This window comes from Puccinia triticina, chromosome 16A (genome assembly GCF_026914185.1).
Source record: "Puccinia triticina chromosome 16A, complete sequence".
NCBI lineage: Eukaryota > Fungi > Basidiomycota > Pucciniomycetes > Pucciniales > Pucciniaceae > Puccinia > Puccinia triticina.
Window position 1 is genome coordinate 1,411,828 of NC_070573.1, and position 25,653 is coordinate 1,437,480.

The following is a 25,653-nucleotide window of genomic DNA, read 5'->3' on the forward strand; positions in this document are numbered from 1 at the left end:
TCTGTCAAGGAAGGACACCGAGGAGTTACAAATTGACGCCGGCGATATTGCTTGCGTAGCAGCACTCACAGAACTCGGATCTTCTCTCTCCCCAGCAATTCAAGACCGCGTTCGGCTTGGCTATGAATCGGACGGTTTCTGCAAGGCACTGAAGGAGGCCCTCCCCCTTTGCGAAGACTACACCGAGCTCAATGGGCTGCTTTTCATCGACCACCGCCTCGTCATCCCGGCCGACACTCCCTTGCGAATGAACCTTATAAAAGAAGCCCACCTGCGCCTCGGACACCTCGGGTACCTCAAGACCGTTGTCGAGCTGCGGCGCGATTTCTTCTGGCCCGGAATTTCCAAAGACACGCTCAACTTCGTCAAGGGCTGTGACGTCTGCCAACGCACTAAGGCGCCAACCACTGCGCCAACCGGCAAGATGCAGACTCCCGCCTTCCCATCGACGCCGCTGTCTGAAATAGCCATCGATTTCGTAGGACCCTTGCGCCAATCATCCCATTTTGACATGATCCTGACGTGCACCTGCCGGCTGTCAGGATACACGCGCATAATTCCGGTCCTGCAGACAGACACGGCGGAGAAAACGGCGACTTGGTTCTTCAGCAGCTGGGTTGCTATTTTTGGAGCGCCACGGACAATCATCAGCGACTGTGACAAGACATGGACTTCCCGGTTCTGGAAAGCCCTCATGGACAAACTACATATACAGTTTCACATGACCTCGGCTTTCCACCCACAAGCAGACGGGCGGAGTGAACGCACCAACAAGACCGTTGGCCAGATTCTTCGTACGTTCACCGCTAAACGGCAAAGCAAATGGCTAGAATCACTGCCTGCGGTGGAATTTGCCATCAACTTGGCGGTCAATGTGTCCACGGGCTACAGCCCGTTCGAGTTATTCTTCGGCCGCCAACCCCAACTCTTCCCCTCCTCCGACGGGCCAATAGATTCCGCCCCCGCACTCGACAAGTGGCTCAAGACCCGAGAAGGAGCGTGGGCGGACGCTAAGGACGGACTATGGACTGCCCGGGTCAGACAAGCAATTCAGCATAATCGACGCCGCCGGGACCGGCCTCAGATTCTCCCCGGTTCTTGGGTGTTCCTGGACTCGGCCGATTGGCGCGGCCGTCATCAGGGCGGCGTGGACAAACTCAAAGAGCGCTTTGAGGGTCCTTACCGCGTTCTGAAGGTGTTCAACAATGGCCAGAGCGTTGAACTTGCCCTACCAGAAAGCGACCGACGTCACCCAACCTTTCACGTATCCAAGCTCAAACCACGTGTCCTTCCAATTGGGGACGCAGCTGAAGAACCAGACCCGCCTCTTCCTGAAGATGATCCACCCCCCCAGCCCTCCCCACAGCCGCCATCCGTCCATTCGACTCCGCAAGATTCGCCTCGACGCTCCCCCCGCTTTGTGGCACCCTAGCCCCACCCCTCCTGTACCTTCTCGCACATTATAGGAGGGAGGACTGTGAGCACCGCGCTCCACGCGGGTGTCACAACGCTATCACAGGACGACCTCAGAGCCGCACACTTAGTCCGCGACTCCCCGCCCCTCCTAGCTCAGTAGAGAACCACGACTGACTCTTTCTACTGAGCTAGGTAAGCTCCATCACCTTTCATTTCTATCTTTCACCATTCCCAATTGTACATAGAGTAGAGAACCACGACTGACTCTTTCTACTGAGCTAGCATTTGCAATATAATTGTTGGTCCTAGAATTCAGGTTCTCTCCGAGACATATCGGTCTTGTATACGGACTACACTGAGAATAGTAGTACTCAGTGAAAGGCTTGACTGAGCCTTTACAAGATGTCGGCAAACGCAGGAGATAATCCTGTCGAAGAGACATTCCCAGGAGCACCGACCCAGAACCGCAGCACGGGCGTCGACGCACTGGGGCTAATTGCAGAGATGCAACGTATGTCCCTGCAAATCCAACAGGCTAGCTTGGACGCGCAGAGAGCAGCGGAACAAAGGGCAGTAGCAGCACAAGAAGCAGCGGACAAGCGGGCAAAAGTGGACGCCAAACGATTGGCAAGAATGGAGGAGGCCTTCATCCGATCGTCTGCAAAAAGAGAGTCGTCTCAAACCCCAGCCACAGCCCCAAAAGACGACCATGTAGATCTCCGACGTTTTCGTACTTCTGACGGCCCCGCCTACACCGGCCCGTTCCAAGAAACGGAGCCATTCCTGTCGTGGATCAACAGCTTACAAATTTTCTTCAACACAAAAACGATATCTCTGGATGACAACAAGATCAAAATCACCGGGACATTAATCAAAGAAACCAACCTACTTTCCTTCTATTCAAACAAAGCAAAGAATTATCTGGGAAGACCTTGGAAGGACTTCAAGGAAGCACTTTTCGAGACGGCGATTCCAGTTCGTTGGCGTCACTCGCTCAAAACGAAGATCCGTGGATTGAAAATGGAAAACACGGAGACTTTCACTCAGTTCGAAACGCGCGCTTGAACACTCCAGCGAATGGTCAACTTTGACTGCGAATCCCCAGTTATCTCGGACCTCAGTCTTGCGGAATGGATGACCATCGGCCTCCCGGAGGAACTGCAAGGCAACGTACAAAAATTTGAGTTGCTCGAAGCGGAGCCCTTTGAATACAACCGCTTTGCGAAGCGTGTCCGAACCTTCTACGAGGCCCTGCCAAAACGCCTACCACCATCAAACCGAGGCAAGCCGCTGAACTCCCAGGCAAATGCAACCACTCAAGCATCCTCAGATGGAAAACCAACCGGATGGATGTCGGATGAGTTACGTTGGAGGATCCATTTGTATTTGGATTCGTTAGGACGCTGTCACTGGTGCAGGGAACACTGTGGTTCACCGAATGGCACCTGCTCGGCCCCCCGCGACAAAAATCGAGTCAATGTCCCTGACAGTTGGGTTACTCCGGTCAAACCGTCTAACTACTCCGCCCCACAAGCGTGGAGCTCTTTGAAAGGTCCATCTAACCGTCCCCCCAACACCAGCGCCGGTCGAGCAACCTCTCGCCCAGCGGGTGTGGCCAGCGTATCCGACGATCAAGACGACCTATACCCAGAAATGGAAAAAGCAGCAACGGCGGCAATTGATGAACTCGACTCGGCCATAGCTCAAGGCTATGGGGAGGACGAGGACTTGATCACCGAGGAAACGGAAGCCGCCGCAGTCCAACACTTTGACGACATGCAGACTAGCTTTGCCTCTTTGCTCTCATCCCTCATCGATAGCACCATCCTAGGACAGGACGCGGGGTATGTGAGATATTCCCCTAGGATCCACAAGAACCTACACCTCCTCCATAAAGGAAGAAGCTTACGTAGGAAAATCCTAACAGTGCGGATAACGAGACAAGTGATTAGGCTGAGATTGAAACTCCTCACGCTCCCCACCTCAATACTCGCCAGAGACCGGCCCCCGAGCCCAATACTCTCACCCTCTACCAATTCCCCACTCTTCCTAATCCCGTTTCATTCCCACGATCACTCTCCAATTTTTTTCATTTGTACCCCCTCGACTGAACCCCCTTCCAAGAAGTCTGTCAACCCTCTCAACATCGGATCACATGGACGAGCCAAGACTGAGCAATCCTCACAACATTCAAAGATGAAATCGAGCCCTGCTTCGCGCAGTCCACCAACTCCCCTTCCCCTGACACCCATTATCACTCCCCACCGCGCTAAACAATTCGAGGACCGTCCATTCACGCTTCGCCAATTGCCCCTCCGGGCAAGCTTGTTCTATAGAGGGGGAGAATGTGAGCCGCGGCTCCCGCGAGCTCACAGAGAGGTTCACAGGAGTATCACCGACCGACATCGACCACCGACTTAGTCCCCAGCTCTCGCTATCCTAGTTCGGCAGGGAAGTACTGAGACTTCCCCCGAACTAGGTGAGCAAGACCTTTCCTTCTTTTCCGTTTCCCTCTCTCTCTCTTTCAATTTGTATTTCGAGGGAAGTACTGAGACGTCCCCCGAACTAGTGCCCCTTTGCAATTCACACAGAGGTTCTAGAACGTCGTGCCTTCGCCCTTTGTCCCCTTAGCCCACTCAGTGAAGTACCCCAAATCTGGGCGCTTACAGACCTCAACAACAGAAGCGGAATACCGCGCACTGTTTGAAGGAGTGCAAGAATCCGTATGGCTCAAGTACCTCTTCACCAGTCTCAACATCAAATTCAAGAAGAAATTTGAGATCTTCGTGGACAATCAGAGCGCTATCGCTTTGGCAACAAATCCAATTTTTCAACAACGGTCAAAACACATCGACATAATTTATCACTGGCTGCGAGAAGTCCACGACACCGGTCTTATTCACATCAACTACGTCTCAACTCAACACATGAAAGCCGACATGTGCACGAAAGCACTTGGTCAACAGAAACATCAAGAAATCATCACCACTCTGAAGATCAGCCGGCAATGAGAGAGGGGGGGTATTGAGGCTTAAGTAAGCCGGACGGTCTCTCTTGTACCGTACTGCGGACTGTTGATGAGTTAGGTTTGAATATCATCGATGAGACTCGCAAACCCTAAAGTAGACTATATAATTCAACTTAGTTTCTCTCAGTTGTTTCCTATCATCTTTGTTATTGTTCTCATCTCATTGTCATTCAATTCAAACTCATCCATCACACCTTCTATCCTCCGGTCTCAGGTATGCTGTGTATTTCCCGTTCTCCTCCGCCATTCTTCACTCATTGTCTGGTTTCCACATTGCTTCTTTCATCATTGCTTTAGGTGTGATCTTCTTCATCAGTCTTGTTGACTGCTTGCTTTTACTCACAGCTACTCGCTGCCTCAGGTTGGTTCATGTTTCTCATCATCTTTGTTATTGTTCTCATCTCATTGTCATTCAATTCAAACTCATCCATCACACCTTCTATCCTCCGGTCTCAGGTGTGATCTTCTTCATCAGTCTTGTTGACTGCTTGCTGTTACTCACAGCTACTCGCTGCCTCAGGTGTGATCTTCTTCATCAGTCTTGTTGACTGCTTGCTGTTACTCACAGCTACTCGCTGCCTCAGGTTGGTTCATGTTTCTCATCATCTTTGTTATTGTTCTCATCTCATTGTCATTCAATTCAAACTCATCCATCACACCTTCTATCCTCCGGTCTCAGGTGTGATCTTCTTCATCAGTCTTGTTGACTGCTTGCTGTTACTCACAGCTACTCGCTGCCTCAGGTGTGATCTTCTTCATCAGTCTCGTTGACTGCTCGCTGTTACTCACAGCTACTCGCTGCCTCAGGTCTACACTCCTCTTCGTCGTCAATTAAATGAATACACATCATCGCGTACATTTCAGCGAGTTTGTAACCGGTTTGGGCTGCGGCAGCTTCTCGAAGAGTCTGATCGTATAAGTAATCGTCCACAAGTAACCCTAGCCAGTTGCAAGCAATCTGGTATATAATTAACGCGCGTCGGCCGTCAACGGTGCGGAGCTCCTTGTGCGAACGCGCCCCTCTACAATGTAATAAAAGGACCCGCAAATAGAACTTCTCTCCCGCAAGAAAAGACACAGAATACATCCTCCCAACGGCGTCAGATTTGGTCTTCCGGGGGAACCAAGCTTTCTTGCCTTTATCCCACCAGAAGAAATTTGGTATTTCTTTGTACAGTAATGTTTGGGCTGCGCGGCCTTCGGCGCCCACCGTATTCTTCTGGTTCAACTTGAAAAATCCGATAAGGTTTGTTTGCGTTGCCTTGCCCGACTTAATCTGGCCTTCTGCCCCCTCGTTTGAGTCAAAATAGACGAGTTGTTCGCCGGCGTCGTGAATTGCCAGACGCGTGACGGAAGGAGATCGATCTGATAAGGGAAATTTGAATAATCTCCAACAAGCTGTGTTCGATGTTAGTTGCGCGCGAGTGTAGTCAAGTTCAGTCAAGTAACACACCTTTGGGCGGGCTTATATACCGTGCGTCAAGGTAAGCTTGCACTTCATTTGCCACATCAACCGCCATGTACGACCTGCACCAGGAAAAAAAAATAGTCACTTGATGGCAAGTGACATGATGCAGCTTTGGTTTCTGCTCCAGAGCTACTCCAGCGCTGCTCCAAGTCTGCTCCACCAGCACTTGTAGAGCTTGCAGGAATGCACCAGAGCACTCAATGTGGCACAGTCAGCTGATCCTAATTTTTTTCCCAGGAACAGCTGATGCTCATCATAAGCTGAGCAGTAGGCATTGACTGAGCCTGGGCCAAAGCTGAGCATTGGCTGAGCCTGGGCCACAGCTGAGCATTGGATATTCCAAGCCTGAAACAAATCCAAGTGTCAGCTGGACCAAGAATATTCCAAATCTGAGCATCAGCTTAGCCAACAATGGTCCAAAGCTGAGCATCATCTTGAAAAAGGCTAGTGCAGAGCTTAGGATCAGCTGGGACAATACTGTTCCAAAGATTAACACCAGCTGGGCCAAAAATTTTCAAAAGCTGAGCATTGGCTGAGCCAATGCGGTACAAGCTGAGCATTGGCTGAGCCAAGGCTGTTCCAAAGCTGAGTATCAGATTTTTTGAGACTATTCAAAACATTAATATAACCTGAGCCAAGGGTGTTCCACAGCTGAGCATCAGCTGATCCAAGGCTGGTCCACAGCTGAGCATCAGCTGAGCCAAGGCTGGTCCACAGCTGAGCATCAGCTGAGCCAAGGCTGGTCCACAGCTGAGCATCAGCTGAGCCAAGGCTGGTCCACAGCTGAGCATCAGCTGAGCCAAGGCTGGTCCACAGCTGAGCATCAGCTGAGCCAAGGCTGGTCCACAGCTGAGCATCAGCTGAGCCAAGGCTTGTCCACAGCTGAGCATTGTCTTAGCCAAGGTTGTTCCACAGCTGAGCATCAGCTGAGCCAAGGCTGGTCCACAGATGAGCATAAGCTTTTACAGGAGTGGTCAGACTCAGAATCTGAGCATTGGCTGGGCCGAGATTTATCCAAAGCTGAAAATCAGCTGAGCCAATACTGGTCCAAAGCTGAGCATTGGCTGGGCCAATGATAGTCCTAATCTGAGTCTAAGCTGAGCCATGACTGGAATAAAGCTGAAAATAAGCTGGGCCAGGACTGGTTCTGATCTGGGCAACAAAGCTGAGCATGAGCTGGGCACCAAAGCTGAGCATAATCTGGGAGCTAAAGCTGAGTATCAGCTGACCAGAAATGGGGATCAGTGGTGCCCAGCAAAAACTGAAGATCTCCTGTGGAAATTCTTGAACTGGTTAGATGGTGGGTAGATGGTGGGTAGATGATGGGTAGATGTTGGGTAGATGGTGGGTAGCCCGCTGGAGCTGGCATGATGTCACTTGTCATCAAGTGACTATTTTTTTTTCCTGGTGCTGTCGTGACCCTTTGTGATGTATTTATCAAGGTACTTGATAGCCATTGTGTTGACCGGAATTTTGATATTGATGTGGCATTCAAACATGAGGGTGAGGAATTTGTTATAAGGGACAATGTTCCCATTGGTGAATGTTGTAGTGTGTTTCTGGATGGAGGCTCCATTGTTGCGCCGCAGGTAAGCAGGATATGCTCTGTCAATGATGACAGTTCGGGGCATGTAAGGTTTTGGATAAGCCAATTTGCAGTGGTCGCCGGTCCAGCATGATCGGCCAACACAAGGCCCGTGTAGCATGAACTGAGTCACAAGCTCGTGGAGACATGGCTCGAAATACTCATCGGGAATTTCAGCAGATACCAGCCGATTGACTTGTTTGGGGGTCAGGGGTTGATCGTCCGGATGAAGCGTGATCATGAGATGCAGATGGGGAAGCCCCCTCTTCTGGAACTCAATGACCGAAACAAATGCGACCACATTGCCCAACCGGCCCATCTTCACGAGTTGAAACATTAAAGCTTTCACCTTGAGATGGAATACTCTGGAGACTATTGTTGGGTGGTCAACGGCCGACTCGCCAGCGGAGATGATGGTGACAATTTCCGGCCAGTTAGGATTGGCAGTCATTGTGATGAATAAAGATGGAGGGCCGAACTTCCGCACAATGGCCATCGAATCGTGATATAGTTCCGACATGCCCCGAGGACTGCCTATAAAAGTTGAAGGCAGGATAATTTTTCTGCCAGTTATGACGGTCCCGTTTTCCAGTCCTCTGAAAAGTGTGTTGTATTTATCAGCTTTGAGTTTGTTCTGGTTTGACTCGATGAAGGTTGTGCGTGAGCGCTCCACGCAAATGTACATATCGCAAACAAGTTCCTGTAGGAGTGCCCGCCCCGCCAGGATTGCAGAGAAGTGATCGGGTCGCTCGAATAGAAGGAATGCGAACCATTCCAACGGGCCAACGACTCGGCCTTGGACTGTGGAAGTGTCAGTCTCGCCACTAATCGGTGAAACCACAGAAAAACTCACCCCGCAAAGTTACCGCTTGGTACATATTGTCCCACTGTTGCTCGCCAAACGGAAAGAAAACAGGATAACGGAGGGGAAAATATCCTGAGTGAGTGTCCGATATTGCCTGCAACTGACCATCTGCGCGGTGCAGCAAGATCTGGCGCTCCTGAATAATCTCGCCGGCGCCCCTCACGATTACTGCAACTTCGTCAGTTGTGGGTTGATTATATCTCTTCGGGTCACAACCAGGTCGTGGAACACCTTGCAGTTTGAAGGTGAGTGCTCCTGACTGTTGCAGAACTTTGCGGGCAGTCATTTACACCATTGTGTAGGGATTATGATGATATAGAAAGTCCATCAATTTCTGAACTGTTGATAGCTTCATGCGATGTCCGCGGCCGGTGTCACCTCCTCTGCCTTGTGCTTTGTCAATCCTGAGCTGTGCTTTGTTAGTTCCGCGGTCACCGACAACAAATATTTGAGCAAATCCGGGGTTGTTGTTGTTGAGAGGTTCAATACTTGATATGAGGTGTACCAATCCGCCCGACATTCGGAACACGTTGATCCCGTAAGGCCCCTGTACTGAAGGGTCAACATTTGCCGCAAGGGATGTGAATGAAACAGCGTTGTTGTACATCCAAATGAGTTCGATGAAGTTGCCTGAATCTGAAATCATTTTTCAGTTTCCTGTTATTCAAGGGGCGATGATTCTTACCTGGACTGGTGCCGTCAAACAACTGCTTTAACTCAGAGGGATACGGTTGGGCGGAGGGAGCAAAGGAAGGGAGGGTCACTTTGTTCTTCTGGCAACAAGTCGAGAAGCTGATTTGTGTTTTTGAACGGTCAGCAACGGCGGCCTCCTCGTGGAAGTGTAACGCTCGGCACTTGGAACACTGTACATTACAGGGGCCGAGGCGATGTGGCACGCTGAAATCAGATGAATTGATAATTCGACTCTTGGTGTTCGAATATGTTGTCGTGATCACCTGTGTACACCCCCTCTACCTATACTGCGCAGACACACAAACGTGCATCTAAGAGGGGGCCCACCCCCCCAAACACAGCCAAAAAATTAAAATGTCTGGCATGTCTAGATTTTCTGTAATGCCAGCCACTTAGAGCCTCAGAACGTCTGGTAGTCCGCTCACAAAAGTCGGACTCCCCCCAAGCATATCACCCCGAACAACCACCCGCCAGCCGAGATCACCCGGCGTCATTTACACATCACTCCTCCACACCACCGGTGCCGGTCGCATCACATCACGCTCACCCCTCCCCCAGGATATCAACCCCGACAACCAACAGCAATCGTCTTTTGCTCCTTTGATCCAAACGCTCAACATGAACCACTAGTTCTGGATTACTCCACTCCCCTCACCACACCCAAATGTAAGTTTACTTCACCTTGAAGCAAGTATTGATATTTACCGGTGGAAGGGGTGCTGTTGGCTTGAGTCGCATTCATACCCGGCCTCTTCCACCACTTCAACTGATGATCCAGTTGTTTGTGTTTCTTGTTTAGGTCTAGCCCTTCATCAGTATGGCACGAACGAGATACAACTCTGATCGGCCCGGTACTCGAGCTGACAGACTCAGACAACACGTGAATGCTGCTCGTAATGCAGAGACTTACACCCAATTCCGCCAACGACAGCAATTACACCATGAACAGGAAGAATTTCGCCACGAAAACATCCTAGACGACCCTTACAACCACCCTCAGGAAGAAGACACATCAGACGATGAAGAGAATGACAATGACAAAAGAAACTGGGTGGTACTTACCAAAGAAGAGCCTGTTAACCCAATTGATGCAGCAATCAAAGCTCGGAAAGCACAGCATCAACAACAAGCACGGCAGTACAATTACTCGGCCATGATTCAAAGCCTGCACTCGGTGTACCTTGTTTTAAAATACAAGACCAATGACTGGACCGGTTCCAATACTTTCTACGACTTCCGCGACTGCAACTGTCTGCCGCACACCAAGACATCACAACCGGTGGATTTAGTCGATGTTTCCGGTTAGTAGACCAAAATCTATCGTGTCATCCATGTTCACATTGCTCACATACCCGCTGCAATGATGAAATTTTGATAATAGGACAGCGCCAAGTAAAGGTCAAGTTCTGCCAATGCACGCTCGATGTCTTCACCCTACTCAAACTTGGATACATGGCGGGATCGCCAATGAAGCCTCAGACCGCATTCTCGATGCCACTAATGCAGCTCCATAACCATCTATGGAACAGCTGCAACATCGGCACTCTCCCATTTACCGTTGCTTTAAGAGAGTTTGTTGAACCAAGGTCTCAGAGGTTGCGAGCCAGGAACCGGAATCATGTAAGTCCCAGGAGCTGTACACCAATACACCAATACACCAATCAAACTAATTGCTCCCGATTGACACCCATAATTTCCTAGGCTCGAGAATTACGGAGACCTCTCTCTGCAGCAGTTGACCTGTTCCGACTCCTGCACGACATGACAGACAAGACAATATTCTCGTACCTCAAGCTAACCGAACAGCAAATCTTGGCGCAGGAATCTTGTCCGGCATGCTTTGGGCCCCGACCTCCCAACAGCAGTCTCTATCCAAATTCCACCCGTGACCAACTCATCATCTGCTTGGACGGCAACTTTCAGCATTGGCATCATACCCTAGCCAGTCGTGACAATGTTCCACTGGTTATACCACGGATTTTCATTCATCCCGACCAGGTGGAAGCAACCACCCAATACATCCGGCGGCAAGAACAGTTATTAACACCCCCATCCCAGGTAGGCTTAGCCGGTTCGGCAATTGCTCATATCCTGATATTGTTGTACTGACCCACATTCTCTACCCCATTGTTATCAGGCCAATCGATGTACTGAATCACACAAAGCAGCTGATGACAAAAGGAACGAATCAACTTGGAAGGGGTGTGACGACACTGGCCTCATGGGATGCTGCTGCCGGCACGATGCAGCCGTTTACTTCGCTAATATTCACAAATCCGGCGAGCAGAGGAACCTCCCGATGGCTATCATCCGCCTATTATTATCTGCAGTTGAGTCAGATCGTCCACTGAGCATACTGTACGACATCGGTTGCTCTCTTGATAAATATGCAAGCTCAGTGAGTATTGGTTTGCTATTCCCAATTATCTCCCACAACAAAATGGAACAGAAAAAACTGATCAATTTTCTTTCTTCTGCCAGCGGAACCTCTTGGGACGAGACAGAGCACGCGTGAAGTTCGGGACCTCAATCTTTCACGCGTACGTGCACAATTGGGCCTGTCAACTCAAATACAATCCAAGGTTTAACGACGGCTGGGGCTTATCGGACGGCAAAGGCCTGGAACGCCTGTGGTCATACTTGTCATCACTTGTCAGCCCCTTGAGATATGCTACACGCAACCATCGACTGGCTGCCCTTGCACATCGACTAAAATACCACAATCGACGTAGTAAAAACAGCCTCAGTAAGTCTCACCGCATCACTTGAGGATACATTATGTTACTCACTGCAATATGATTTTAGTTTATTGGCTTCGCAGGAAATTTGGTAATGCTGTGAAACGCCGGCGTGAGACTAGGTCATTGCTTGCTGCTCTCCTTGGACTTCCGAATCCCCACAAGCGAAACGGCCGAAAGTACACAGAGGGATATTTTTTAAAGCAGTGGCGAAAGCAGCGCGAGTTTCAGACTGCTCATACTCAAGAAGAGGACGATTGACGGCAAGAGTTAGTCCAACTGTATAAAGATGAGGCTGCGTTGGAACACCTCAGGTATGTATGGCTTATTATTGTGTGATCATAACGTTTGCTCTTGTTTACACGTATCTACCTGAACCCGCTAGGAAACGGCTCCAAGGCCCTGAGATATTTTAGGCAACTGAGGAGGAATTGCGAGTACTCCTTGACCAAATAGTAGACAAAACCGAGCAACTCAAGCGCAAAGCGGAGGCATTGAACAGGGGTAACTCAACCAATCAATGTGAGCTTTTGATTCCGTTTACTCTAGTTGGTTGCAATTTTGCTGACTTGTCATCAGCTGCCGAGAAACTTGAGGAAGAACGGCTGTTACTGCTACTTTGGGATGCCAAATCCGACCTTTTTGTGCAGGCAGTCCACCTCTGTGCCGAACGGGAACCAATTCTGAACTCAAAAAATATGGGTACACAACTTGGAACTAAGCTGAAGGAAAAAATTTACAAAGCCATCGCAGCACGACGGCCGGCCGTAGTCAAACTGATCAATTACTTCAACTCATGCCATGCAAAGTTTGTCGCACAATTTCCAGACCAAAGCCAAATAATTCCGAATTTCAATGGCAGTTTGACTTATGAGGAGTTTTCAGCAATGTCTCTTGACGATACATTTTGGAACGGCGGATTGTACTTCCATTCCCGTGCTCCTTGGGCAATTGATCCCGATGTACGCACTGGAATCAATTGTGTTCTGATACTCAGTAGAATCCAGGAAGAATTTCAGTTAATTTCTCAAGAGTTGAGTCGCGCGGTTGGATGGGCAATTAGCCAGAACAATCTACTTCGTTCAAACATCAGATACATTCATGCGCTATGTATGTTTTCCATTTTACTACATAATTATTTATGAGCTGACCAATCTTTGCCCCACTGCGTTGAACCCAGACCTTTCTAGCGAAACAGATGATACAAGACCTCCAGACGAGCACATTGATTCTCTGCCAATGGCCGGGATGACATATCGCCAAAAGCTGAAATGTATCAACCAAGAGTTACGCTTACGTCTTTCGACTCATAAGGTATTGGTGCAAGATTGGTCGGATGATGTGATGTGGCTGTGGGACAAGTGTCAGCCGCCACAAAACAAACCCAACATATCTGAATGGATTCGACTTGCAGAATGAAGTAGGTCGGACGCTGGCGTTAATCTAGAAGTACCAGATATCGATGAGGAATTGGAAGACGTATTGTTGGATAATGAGGGGGACGATGGGGATTACGCCGAAGATGATTGGGTCGATGAGATTGGATATGATGATACACCCAAGGTCGCCCCACCTTTACCAGCCGAGGTCGCCCCACCTTTACCGCAGGAATCAGAGGCCCGGATCTCTTCACCAGTACCTGAAGAATTGAATGTACCTGATAGATCTGCGCCATCAATCCCCGAGTAACTTAATAGAAACATGTTTTGAGCTATTTACTTCCATGTATACTTCTATGTGTGCTGTAAGATGTGTGATATGTCTATCCGCTTAAATAAATCATCCTGCTTGATGTGTCAGAACTTTAAAAAACTATGTTTTAAAATCACCTAGCAATTGATCCTTCTTGAGAAGGATTGATTGTTTTTTCAGGTGCCAAAAAATCAAATAGTAGAGTTTTGGTATCTGTTAGAGAGTTTTGTGGGATGAGTATTGAACTTTCAATGCCAGGCATTTGGAAGTATGTACTTTTGATGGAGGAGATTCATATTCTGAAAGAAAAATGGCGAAATTCCAAGAGGATTGGAAGTTACAGCGGTTGGAAGGTGCAAGTGCCAGCGCATGTTGTGGTTTGTTTGACTGTATAATAATGGGTAGTGGAGTGATTATTGATATGCCAAGGACAGAAAAATTGTAGTTTATAGTTTTATTATAGGGGAAAATGATTCTGAAGAAAAAATTGCAAGATCTTCATTAGATCTCAAGATATTTTGATTTTTATGTGAAAATGTACCACACACATGTGCCTGTTGAGGATGTGCACTAGCTGTGGGAGCCACAGTTGAGCTAATGAGATGATTCCAAAGCTGGGAATAATTTTTCTAATGATAAAAAAAATTATTCCCAGCTTTGGAATCATCTCATTAGGTCTACTGGCCCCAACTGGCTAATGGCCAGTGTGAAAATGTTCACTTTTTGAAAAACATGTGATTTATCGAGCACACTTAGCCAGTGGGGGCCACAGTTGACCTAATGAGATGATTCCAAAGCTGGGAATAATTTTTCTAATGATAAAAAAAATTATTCCCAGCTTTGGAATCATCTCATTATGTCTACTCACACCCCAACTGGCTAATGGCCAGTGTGAAAATGTGCACTTTTTGAAAAACATGTGATATATCGAGCACACTTAGCCAGTTGGGGTGTGAGTAGACATTCCAAAGCTGGGAATAATTTTTTTTTATCATTAGAAAAATTATTCCCACCTTTGGAATCATCTCATTATGTCTACTCACACCCCAACTGGCTAATGGCCAGTGTGAAAATGTGCACTTTTTGAAAAACATGTGATTTATCAAGCACACTTAGCCAGTGGGGGCCACAGTAGACCTAATGAGATGATTCCAAAGCTGAGAATAATTTTTTTTATCATTAGAAAAATTATTCCCAGCTTTGGAATCATCTCATTAGCTCAACTGTGGCTCCCACAGCTAGTGCACATCCTCAACAGGCACACGTGTGTGGTACATTTTCACATAAAAATCAAAATATCTTGAGATCTAATGAAGATCTTGCAATTTTTTCTTCAGAATCATTTTCCCCTATAATAAAACTATAAACTACAATTTTTCTGTCCTTGGCATATCAATAATCACTCCACTACCCATTATTATACAGTCAAACAAACCACAACATGCGCTGGCACTTGCACCTTCCAACCGCTGTAACTTCCAATCCTCTTGGAATTTCGCCATTTTTCTTTCAGAATATGAATCTCCTCCATCAAAAGTACATACTGCCAAATGCCTGGCATTGAAAGTTCACGATTTATCCATTAGATATATCTTTTTGATATCTTTTGTTAGTTTTGGCATCCCCCCGCAGTGCACATGTCACAGGGGGCTTCACACTGCTTGTGGGCGGGGTTCCCTTCCGCAAGCCCTGTGAAACTCACACCGGTAGCCACTTGACCTAAGTTCTGCTTCTGCTACCTACCATGCTCCGATCAATGACCCTTCTTGGCTGAACTGCCTGATATCTGTTGGCTACTACCTCGCAATCGATCAAACCGCAAACTTGACCAACAACCGATACCGAACTGGCTGATATCCGTTGGCAACTGGCTGATATCCGTTGGCAACTGGCTGATATCCGTTGGCTACCACCTCAGAGGGCAAACTCAATTGACTACCAATAACAACCATTGCATCAACCTTCTTCAAAACCTCAGCTTTACACACTGAACTCGTTTGATACGGCTAAACTTGTTTGATACGGCTAACTCCAACCGATATTAAACTTTTGGATATCCGTGAGTAAGTTCTGTTTATTCCTTGAATTTTCCAGTGGATAACACCCCTTTCTGCTTTTGCCATCCGGAACCCATTCAGCTGACAGCTCACGACCATATCATCATTAGCAGATATATCACATTCACAGCACGAAGTGAATTCCACTCACGCAGCAATAGGTGTCAGTCTTCTCCAACGCATCCTTGGAGCCCCTGGTAAGCAAATTTGTCTATTTATAGTCCGTCTTTGTTTATGATCCTTCCCCGCCTCAGTCCTCGCAAATCACCCAACTACAATGAATAGAATCCGCTCCCATCGTAGAAATACAACTGCTGACCCCCGTGATTCTCTTCTCTGGGGAATCAGCAACCATCCAAACTCTCGTAAATCTCAACCCCCCCCCCCCCCCCTCCATATGTTCTCCACCTCTGGCATCATTGACCTTGATTCCATCTACATCATCCAAACGTAATTCCTTGAATCTTGTAGGTTTGATCAACATCCCCGGGCAAGTTAGGATGCAACAACCAACCATGCAGCATCCATTCGGCAATTTCACCAACCGTCCATCCGATTGTCGCACGCTCACCTTGGAATCACTTGTGCAAGGTGTGTTCCGTTTTCCAGTGGTGAATAGATCGTCTTGGCCCTTCACTGATGTAGTTACCCTTTTTAATAAGTAGGGACTGCACCATCGAGCGCCTCTGCTGATCCAAATCACAACCACTCACATCAAACAGCTCAGCCATCCAATCAGCATCTTCAATCACGACCGCGCAACCATCATCAGCCACCACTGCACCACCATCAGCAGCCACCACCACACAACCGTCTTCAACCACGACCACACCACCACCAAACTTTCCCCAAGAACCACCCCCAGCCAGACTTTACACCTCACCCGCAGTGGATCCCCCTCCAGCCTGGCCCTAGTAACCGCCCCCAGCCGGATTTCACGCCTCACTCGCAGTGGATACCCCTCCATCCAAATGATCAACATCACCCCCCCCCCCCCCAAAATCGAGCACTTTTCCCCCAGCAAAACCCTGTACCTCTCCCACACCGACCTCAGTCTCAGCCTCGGCCTCAAACAGCCACCCCACTTCCAACCTTTGATCAACTCACCCACGAAGCTGAGGCTGCAGTTAACCAGGTGCGCCAGGCCAACAAAAAATCCAAGCCCAGGTCGACTCGCAAACGCCGGCCCCCTGTTAATCCAGCAACTTCTCAAGTTTCCCATTCGCCTTTACCCGATCAGCCATCAACCAAGACAGACTTACCGCGCGGCCTGAAACCAGCCCGAGCGGCCCGTGTCAGATTAGAGGAAGATGTCGTGGATCAGTACCGGCATCTCCCCATTGATGAACTGCGTCGTTTGGTGAACGAGCATGGCGAGAATGCACGTCTTTGTGCAGAAGACTGTGTGGAACTAACAGAAGTCTATGAGAATTACCAGCAAGAGATGTATCTGGTGGCGATCAAGAATAAACTCGAAATCGATCCCGTTTTGGCTTATTTAGGGGAAAAAACTCGCATCAAGGGGACAACGAACTACAACAACTTCTGTCAGTACGCTCCTGAAGCCTGCAAGGTCAAGGCCGACAGTAAGTTATATTTTACCCTCAATTGTAACAGTCTTCTCTAAGAATACACACACTAATTAACTTCCTGCTCTTGCTTGTGTAGAATCAATGTCAAACGATGATCGCTCAAAGGAACTGGGTGCCCTGTGGGCCAAGGAAGAAGATAAGGATAAGTGGAATGATCTTGAATACCTCGACTCTCTTCCTAACCCTTATGAAGGACCCGCCAAGGAAGCAGCTGAAAACGATTTGGAAAAAAAGAAGAAGAAAACGTATGTCGACATGAAAGCCGACAGATGGGCAAGCAAGGTTATATTGGACGTAAGTACAAGTAGCTGTATTCCTTTGCTTCATTACTTGATTGATTGCTGATTGTTTGGTATTTGGGTTTCAGCTCAGGAAATTAAGCGCTGCCTATGGAGTTGAAGGCCTATTGATTTTCGCTTTGCGCGGTAGAAAACGAACAATCATGATCTCAGGAGGAAGCGAACTGGGTACTCGCTTTCTCAATATGTTTCCTGCGAAAGAAGACCTGCGTACGGGTTTCATCGACTTTGTAAAAGGCCAAAAATCGATTGAGAAGATAACTGGTTCCCTCCCACCTCCGCCCAAAAAGGCAAGAAAGCCGCGAAAGGGCAAAGCAGATCTACCAGGAGACCTATACCCTCAATATAATCGTGGTAAGTGTTTTTCCCACCCCCTAGAACCTCAAGCACCTTTTAATCATCTTCTTTGCATTTTCAAACAGGAACCAAGGCCAAGCAGCTCGACGCAGTTAGACCTAAACTTGTGGAAGCGCTAAGTACATCTCTTCTTATTCACTTTAAATTTCCGAGTGGAGTCTGACTTGAATCATTCAAAATTGAAATTCAGATAAAGCTACCCATGGCCGATGGGCTGTTGGGAATGGTTGGCCAGGTTCGAGCACAGTTGAGCAGCTTAATTCACTTGGCGTCAAGATGCGAGTCAAGCGAAACAACCTCCTGGTAACCCCAAACAATTTTTGTCATAAGCTGGACCGTTTGAAGCGTGGCGAGCTGCAGAGGCTACTTGTGGCGGGTGAGGAGGGTTGGTTTGAACTAATTGGGCCAGATGTCGATTCGGTAGAAGTTTTGGATGCGTCGGACACCTACCAACATCTCGATCAAGGTAGCTCTCAGCGAAGCAAAAGCACCAAGTCGGGCACCAAACGAAGACGCCCATCAACTAGTTCAACTGCAACAGGCGGGGCAGACGGGAAGCCAAACAAGAAGCCGTGTTGTGCCAAGACCAAGGCTGCAGTCTCGAAGCGAAAGTACAAATCCAAAGCAGTCATCTCGTCATCGGAGGAGGAGGAGGATAAATCAGACACATCCGAAGAAGAAGAGGAAGAGCCTGATGAGTCCAGCAGTGATGAATCCAATCACACCTCGGTTTTCACTCCTCATGGGAAGGCTTCTGAATGGGTGGTAGAATCTGAGCCTGAAGAGGATGGTAGCGAAGATCAGGATTGATTTCTTTTTTTATTTTTTTGTCTGAGGGCCGATTGATCTTTCTTTTCTTTTTTGGAGTGTGTCTCTTCTGTATTGTGTATCATGTATGCCCTCAATGGCAATGACTCCTGATGGTCGTGTTGTACTTCCATCATCTTAAATAAACAAACAACTCGCCATCCTCTTAAATAATCATATAACTATAACTTGCATGCAGTCTTCTCTCAAGTTGTACAATAAGAATACACGACTACTCCCAAATGATTTCTCCTGTTATATTAAACAAAAATCCATACATAAATACAAGGAGTACATACAAGCAAGAGAAATCAGAGAATCTGGAATCCTTCAAAGCAGGAGAAAGAAGACATCAATTTTTTAATCTTTAATCACCTAATTAAGTGATACCTGTGCTTGAGTGTTGAAGAACCGGACTCACTGGTGCTTTCACCAGAGGTTGGCTGACTGCTTTGGTTGTGTATTGTAATGTTCACCGGTGGTAATGTTGGTTTGTTGTGGAGCAGCTGGTGGCGGTGTTTGGTGTAGTGTGATGTGTGAAGGAGTGACACCGGTGAGTAGTGATGTGAGCAGTTTGTTGTGGATTTGACAGGTGCGGGTGTCCTAGCGTGATGTGTAAATGACGCCGAGTGATCTCGGCTGGTGGGTGGTTGTTATGGGTGATATGCTCGGGGGGAGTCCGACTTTTGTGAGCGGACTACCAGAAGTTCTGAGGCTCTAAGTGGCTGGCATTACAGAAAATGTAGACATGCCAGACATTTTAATTTTTTGGCTGTGTTTGGGGGGGTGGGCCCCCTCTTAGATGCGCGTTTGTGTGTCTGCGCAGTATAGGTAGAGGGGGTGTACACAGGTGGTCGTGATGACTTTACCAGGCGTGTTCGGAATGCCGGGGGCCATTGCGACCAGTTTTATGACTGATTGATGAGGTTTTTTTGAGTCGTGGGGAATGCAACCGGGCAAGATTGGGGACAAGGCCGTGGGCTGATGAACAGGTGAAAGGGGTTTTGGTGGCAGTCTTTAACTAAACCTGGAGAGGTGCGGGACATGTGCGTTTAACTTATGAGGGGCGGCCACGTAAATAGTCCGTGGTCTCCCCAAGTTTTTGGTGAAGCCACCAGAATCCTCCATTTACGGAAAACCATAGTAACTAAAGCATAAAACCAATCAGTCCGGTTCAAGTAGTGGGGACGCGGTTGGGACTGTTAAGGGCTGAGCATGCAATTATGTTCTGCGGGAGGCAGTGTCATACAGTTGTATTGCCCTTCATTGTCACTCGGGCTTTGAGATTGGGGGTCATACTGATGGGGTAACGGTGACTCGAGATTGCGCAATTAAGGTGGTGCAATGGGGTGGCAATATCTCTGGTGAGGATTGGTGAAAAAAGATCAAGTAAAATTTATGTACATGGGAACGCAACAACGGGAATAACAAGTAATAGGAGGGTAGAAACAAGAAACGGAAAATTGGGTTGGTCTGATTTGATGGTGTTTGGACAACACAGGTTTGGACGGCAAAAATTTAAATGAGCTATGATAATCGATCAAAAGTGCAAGAGGGCAGAACGATTGATTCAAGAGCGCTTCATACGCTTGGCGGCATCCTTAAGAATATCCTTGCGCGGGTGACCACGCCTCTTGGGGGTACGGAAGCCCTAGAGGGACACGGATCCGGCCACCAATTTGAAAAATTGGAAAATGTGATTTCACAAAATACAGATGCACAAGACATGTATCATATGTACATACCTTCCAAATGGTTCATTTCATGAAACGCGAAGTCGCATTGGCTTCGCTAGAATTACATATAACATTCAAAAGAACTGTTATTTTTGACCAGTGAAACACAACTCAACCAACAACGCACCAAAATAACTGATTCCCAAAAACCAAGTTGTGTCAAGACTTGTCTTGAGAAACATTCACCTTTACCAAAAAAAAAGTGAAACATCTTCCAATACATGGAGAGAATAACCACAAGCTGGCCAGGAAATAATATTCGGAGCACATTTAAAGTGGAAGTTGACTCAGTGTTGACTTCCATCTCTCCCTAGTCAAAATTTACATCTCTGCTCATAATGGCCAAATGCGTCCGGTGCAGCGCTTGGTCTATGGGTCCCCATTTTGCTGGATAGTGCCAAAAATGCCTTGGTGATGTGGGAATAAATGCCGATAGTGATCCTTCATTCAAATTAGCTATGACATCTGGCTTGAACACAATCGCCCCCTCTCCACTTCGTATTGCTGAATCAATGCCACCACCTGCGCCTCAACTAGCCGTTCCTGCCGTTGTTCCTGCCATTCCTGCTGTTCCAGTCATTCCTGCCTTCAATGCCGCTGAAATACAAATGTCAGCCGGTACTAAGGCACACTTCCAAGCTATTGGAAAAGCTAAGCGCACAAAGAAGCCTCTCCCTGCCCCTTACTCTAGAAGCTCTCAACAATCATCCTCCAAATCTGCTGCCGAACCATCCTCTCAATTTACACTTATTAATTGCGGTATACTTATCCTACAAGATGAAAAGTTCAACAAAAAACTTACCTCAACAATCAAGAGTATGCACCGGATTGAAATGAGCGACCCAAATTTATATTTCAAGCTTTGGTCCGAATTGTGGGCCTTGTTTTCGCCTGAACTAATTAAGAAAGGCCTCATTGGTCCTCTTCCCAATAATCCTCTTGAACAAACCTGCTTGAGCCATGGTCAAAGCCGCCTCCCAGACCTCAGCACCCTGCTCTCCCATCTTGAACACACCAAGAAAAAACCAGTTCAAGTTGATCTCATTTATGAGGATCTCTCTAGCGAGCTTGAAACTGGAATCACCACCTCTGTCAGCTCATCCCAAGTGCGAAGCACTAGAAAGCGTGCAGTCCAAAAGGATGTCCCAGCTAAACCGAATTTCAACCTAGACACGGTTGTTCGAAACAGAAATCATACAATTGCAAGTAGCGGTGGGAACCTTGAGACTTGGGCCCTTGGTGGCATTGCTGGCAAGTCTTGCAAATTTTGAATATGTTGCTTGTCATGATGTTGATTTTTTGCCAAATTTCAGGAACTCTCCCAGCTCGTGGTCATGCAAGTCTCTTGACACAATTGGCGTACCTTGGACAACCATTGGCTGACCATGCACTGAGTTGGAATGAAGAGGCATGGGTTATTGGACAGCGACTTGAGTTTGATAATGATGATGTTACTTCAGTGCGAGGTCAAGAACCAAGCTTGATTGTCTATGGCCTCAAAAGCACCCCACGCGCAATCACCTTGAAAGTCGATAAGACTAATGAAGTTGGAAGAGGAAGCATGCAAGTTGCTTACGCTGCCCAAGTCAAGAGCCTGCTCAAGGACGGAAGTGAAGAGATCACTGACTATGTTGCCAAGCACCGATTTATTGATCATATTCCATCACTTTCAAACCATGCCACCGATGCTCGAATGTACCAAGCTTGTGGCCTCCTCCTCAGGGAATTCAAGCGGGTGGTTGCTGATGCAGAAAGTCCACTGCTCACTAATGGTCTAAAACAGAGAGCATCCGATTTCCATGTCAGTTTTACCTCCTTATTTTACAAGGATGTGTCTACTAACTAACTCAAACACTATTTCAGCTTGTTTGGCATTGTGTTGTTGTCATTGGCGATGTCAATTATCCAACCGAAATTTACTTCCTGGAAGCGGCTCTTGAGGGTCCATATGTGAAGTATTCAAGCAACATCAATTTCAATGTTACTCAGGATCAAGCTGGCATGGACATCAGCAATTTACATCTGATGAACGCATTCACTCATTGGTACTATGTCACCTCTCGGGGACAAAGCTTGGTGTGCGACCTGCAAGGTGTTGGAACTATTGTGACTGACCCACAGATCATTGACCTAGATCATGTGTTAGTTTTTTATCCATCTTGTGTTGCGATCCAGTTAAAGTCAAGAACTAACTTTTACACAAAACTTAGCCGATGGGCAGATGGAAACAATGCAGCTTCAGGAATTCAACTGTTTCTTGAAAATCATGTTTGCAATCCGGTCTGTAATGCTTTAGAGCTTAGTGAAGCAGTTGATCTTGGTTGGAGAAGACCAGACCAGAATACCCAATCTTCAATCACTCCTTGACACCCTCATCCTGGACACTCAGGAAACCCAACACATCATTCTCAACCTGTGCGCTCTGGTGGTTCCATACCTCACATTTTGGCATCCAATCGGCTTCCAGAGCCACATGACTTCTTTGCTACTCAAAGCACCTCAGGAAACCCGCAAAACACTTGTGACCAAAATGAAACCAAGTACAATTAAATACTCTTCCCAAGAGCATTTCAGCCGCTTTCCACACTTAAATCCCCACCAAATTTTTGTGTCTCTCCATGAATCAGATTATATTTTCTGTGATCCTTTTTTCATTCTAAATTCTCAATTGTGTGATGGAAGAAACAACCCAGCCTTGTGGTATTTCTTGTGAAGACTCCACATAAAACGAAGCTGCTCCATTCTAGGCAATTGAACTTTCATGTCAAGGGTGGGCTGTTCCACTAAGCTAAGCTATTTTGGTATAGTGGCAAGAAGTGCCCTCCAATTTTTGGATAGCATTAGTGCGCTGTTAGCGCTGCTACACTGCACTAATTTTCAGTGGTGATCACAGCGCACCAATTCTTTGTTAGTGTGAGTGTGCCGCTACAGTCCCTAAGCTATGCTATGCTGCACTACAGCACTTTTAGAAGCGTAGGGTGCACTCTTTGGTGCCCTCTGTGTGTAGCATTAATTGATTGCATCTGTGCTAACGCCACTCTAACAGGCAAAATAGCTGCATAGCTTAGTGTGGAGATGGCACAATTCCCCTAATGCTATGCTAAAAGTAAGCATAATTCCGCTACACTACACCACCATAAAGCTGGCCCATTGTTGATGTAAGGCATCTGATTTAAATGGAGATCTAACAAAGAGATAGTTCAAGCGAAGATAGAAATACAATAGATGAAAAACAGAGCGCTGAGAGCAGCCATGAGAGAAAACTGGGTTGTAGTCTTAAGTCGAAGAATAGACTACACACAAGTGAAGAAATACTACTTTTTTTGGTCTAACAGCCTACTATCTTCAATTCTGTTTCTTTCACAGCGTCCAACTGTTGCTTGAGCTTTCTTTCAAGAGGGAGCTCTGCTAGCATTTGAGCCCAATAAATTAGTGCCTTCGCAGTTTGAAGAGAAGATCCGAAGTGGGTAAGAAATTTTGTGGTCTGAAGTGATTTAGGAGGCTTGGTTGTATGATGAATTACTCGATTACTAGCCCAGGCAATTTCGATGATCCCAGGTGACATTCCAAAGTCAATTTTGCAGTTGAATTCAGGAAATCTTAGTGCATGGCCACTGGAGGATTCAGAGATGTTCGGAGTTATTGGATCGCCAGTTTTGGGATTGATGTAAGTGAAGATGCCATAAGTAAAGCCATTGACATCGTCATCTGGATGAGGTTCATTGGTGAAGTCATTGTTGGTTACAATTGCACTTGTAAATGCTTGGGTGCTGTCATTCAAAAAGTCTGTCCATTCACTGTCCGACCAGCTGGGAAGTCCAAACGTTTTCATGAGTGCTGCATTGTTCTCGAAGGCTTGATTCAAAAAATGTTTCAGTCGACTGCACAAGAACTCATTGTGTTGTGGAAGCTGATCCCATAAACGCTCATCTTTGTGTCGCAACTTTTCATGGATCCTAGATATTCAAGCATAGGCACCTGATAATCAATTTTAGCAAGAGTCCGCATCACTTAAACCATGTCATGGGCAAGAGGAGTACTAACCAGCAGTTTTATCATGCTCCATACCTGGTCGGAATCCAATGCCTTTCATAGTCCCACTGAGCATTGTGGCAGGCTTGATGGGGTATTGATTCTTACCCATCAGGTGCAAGTCTTTTACAACTTGCCAGAGAGCGTTGACAACTGGATTATCATCTTCAAGGTTGTGGAACTGAGCTAAAAACAGAATCTGACTTCCCATGTTGTCTGTTGCCACAACCTTCTTACTTTCAAATGCATTGGCATGGACTCGGATGGTGTTCAGTGGCTCTCGATTCAGCCTTAGCACGTACGGTTGGGTTTGGTCTTTTGGAACAAGTGGAAACGTCTTGGTGTTGATGTTGTGCTGAATCTTGATGTTCTTTTTTTGCCGCTCAGTGAGATGATGTTTGGATCTGGAAGGCACTTTCAGGCACTCGCTAGGATAATCTTGTGGTTGATCCTCAATTGGCAAGGTGCCACAATGGCCCGTTGCTGATTTGGGGTGGTTGGATCTTGATGGTAATTGAGAGCGGTCGCGAGAATAGCGTCCAAGCTCTTGGGAGCCATTGCTACAATTTTTTCAAGGTTGATCCTCAATCAGCAAGGCACCACGATGACCCCTTGCTGATTGCATATGGTTGGGTCGGGAGCGGTTGTGAGAGTAGTCTCCAAGTTTGTTGGAGCCATTGCTACCATTGTTTTGAAGTCGATCCTCAATCAGCAAGGCACCACAATGACCCCTTGCTGATTGCGGATGGTTGGATTGGGAGCGGTCGCGAGAGTAGTGTCCAAGTTCGTTGGAGCCATTGCTACCATTGTTTTGAAGTCGATCCTCAATCAGCAAGGCACCACAATGACCCCTTGCTGATTGCGGATGGTTGGATTGGGAGCGGTTGCAAGAGTAGTGTCCAAGTTCGTTGGAGCCATTGCTACCATTGTTTCAAAGTCGATCCTCAATCAGCAAGGCACCACAATGACCCCTTGCTGATTGCGGATGGTTGGATCGGGAGCGGTCGCAAGAGTAGTGTCCAAGTTCGTTGGAGCCATTGCTACCATTGTTTCGAAGTCGATCCTCAATCAGCAAGGCACCACAATGACCCCTTGCTGATTGCGGATGGTTTGATCTTGACTGTGATCTGGAGTGATGGCTAGGATGGTATCGAGGTTGATTCTCCATCCGCAACAAACCACTGTGAACCCTTGCTGATGGGGGTTGGCCAAATCCTGATTGTACTGTTGAGAAATCAGTAGGAGAGCAATGATTGCGACGATAGGGATATCGCCATTCAGCCGACAT

The 25,653-nt window shown here is 47.3% G+C and overlaps 4 protein-coding genes across 4 annotated transcripts; 3 read left to right on the forward strand and 1 right to left on the reverse strand.

Moving 5' to 3' along the window:
- Positions 1–9,872: 9,872 nt before the first annotated feature.
- Positions 9,873–13,482, forward strand: PtA15_16A150 (uncharacterized protein; the record flags this gene model as incomplete). Its single annotated transcript, XM_053163812.1, has 4 exons — positions 9,873–10,356; positions 10,824–11,126; positions 12,974–13,145; positions 13,218–13,482. The coding sequence occupies 4 exons, from the start codon at positions 9,873–9,875 to the stop codon at positions 13,480–13,482; spliced, it is 1,224 nt and encodes a 407-aa protein (XP_053027799.1).
- A 2,575-nt stretch (positions 13,483–16,057) lies between these two features.
- Positions 16,058–18,600, forward strand: PtA15_16A151 (uncharacterized protein; the record flags this gene model as incomplete). Its single annotated transcript, XM_053163813.1, has 7 exons — positions 16,058–16,133; positions 16,619–16,995; positions 17,122–17,128; positions 17,211–17,428; positions 17,502–17,787; positions 17,856–17,909; positions 17,981–18,600. The coding sequence occupies 7 exons, from the start codon at positions 16,058–16,060 to the stop codon at positions 18,598–18,600; spliced, it is 1,638 nt and encodes a 545-aa protein (XP_053027800.1).
- A 2,245-nt stretch (positions 18,601–20,845) lies between these two features.
- PtA15_16A152 (uncharacterized protein) lies at positions 20,846–22,179 on the forward strand (the record flags this gene model as incomplete). The annotated part of the gene is made up of 2 exons (XM_053163814.1): positions 20,846–21,539; positions 21,647–22,179. The coding sequence occupies 2 exons, from the start codon at positions 20,846–20,848 to the stop codon at positions 22,177–22,179; spliced, it is 1,227 nt and encodes a 408-aa protein (XP_053027801.1).
- Positions 22,180–23,661: 1,482 nt separating this feature from the next.
- On the reverse strand, positions 23,662–24,576 carry PtA15_16A153 (uncharacterized protein; the record flags this gene model as incomplete). The annotated part of the gene is made up of 2 exons (XM_053163815.1): positions 23,662–24,188; positions 24,378–24,576. 2 exons carry the CDS (start codon positions 24,574–24,576, stop codon positions 23,662–23,664), a joined length of 726 nt encoding a protein of 241 aa, XP_053027802.1.
- Positions 24,577–25,653: the final 1,077 nt, after the last annotated feature.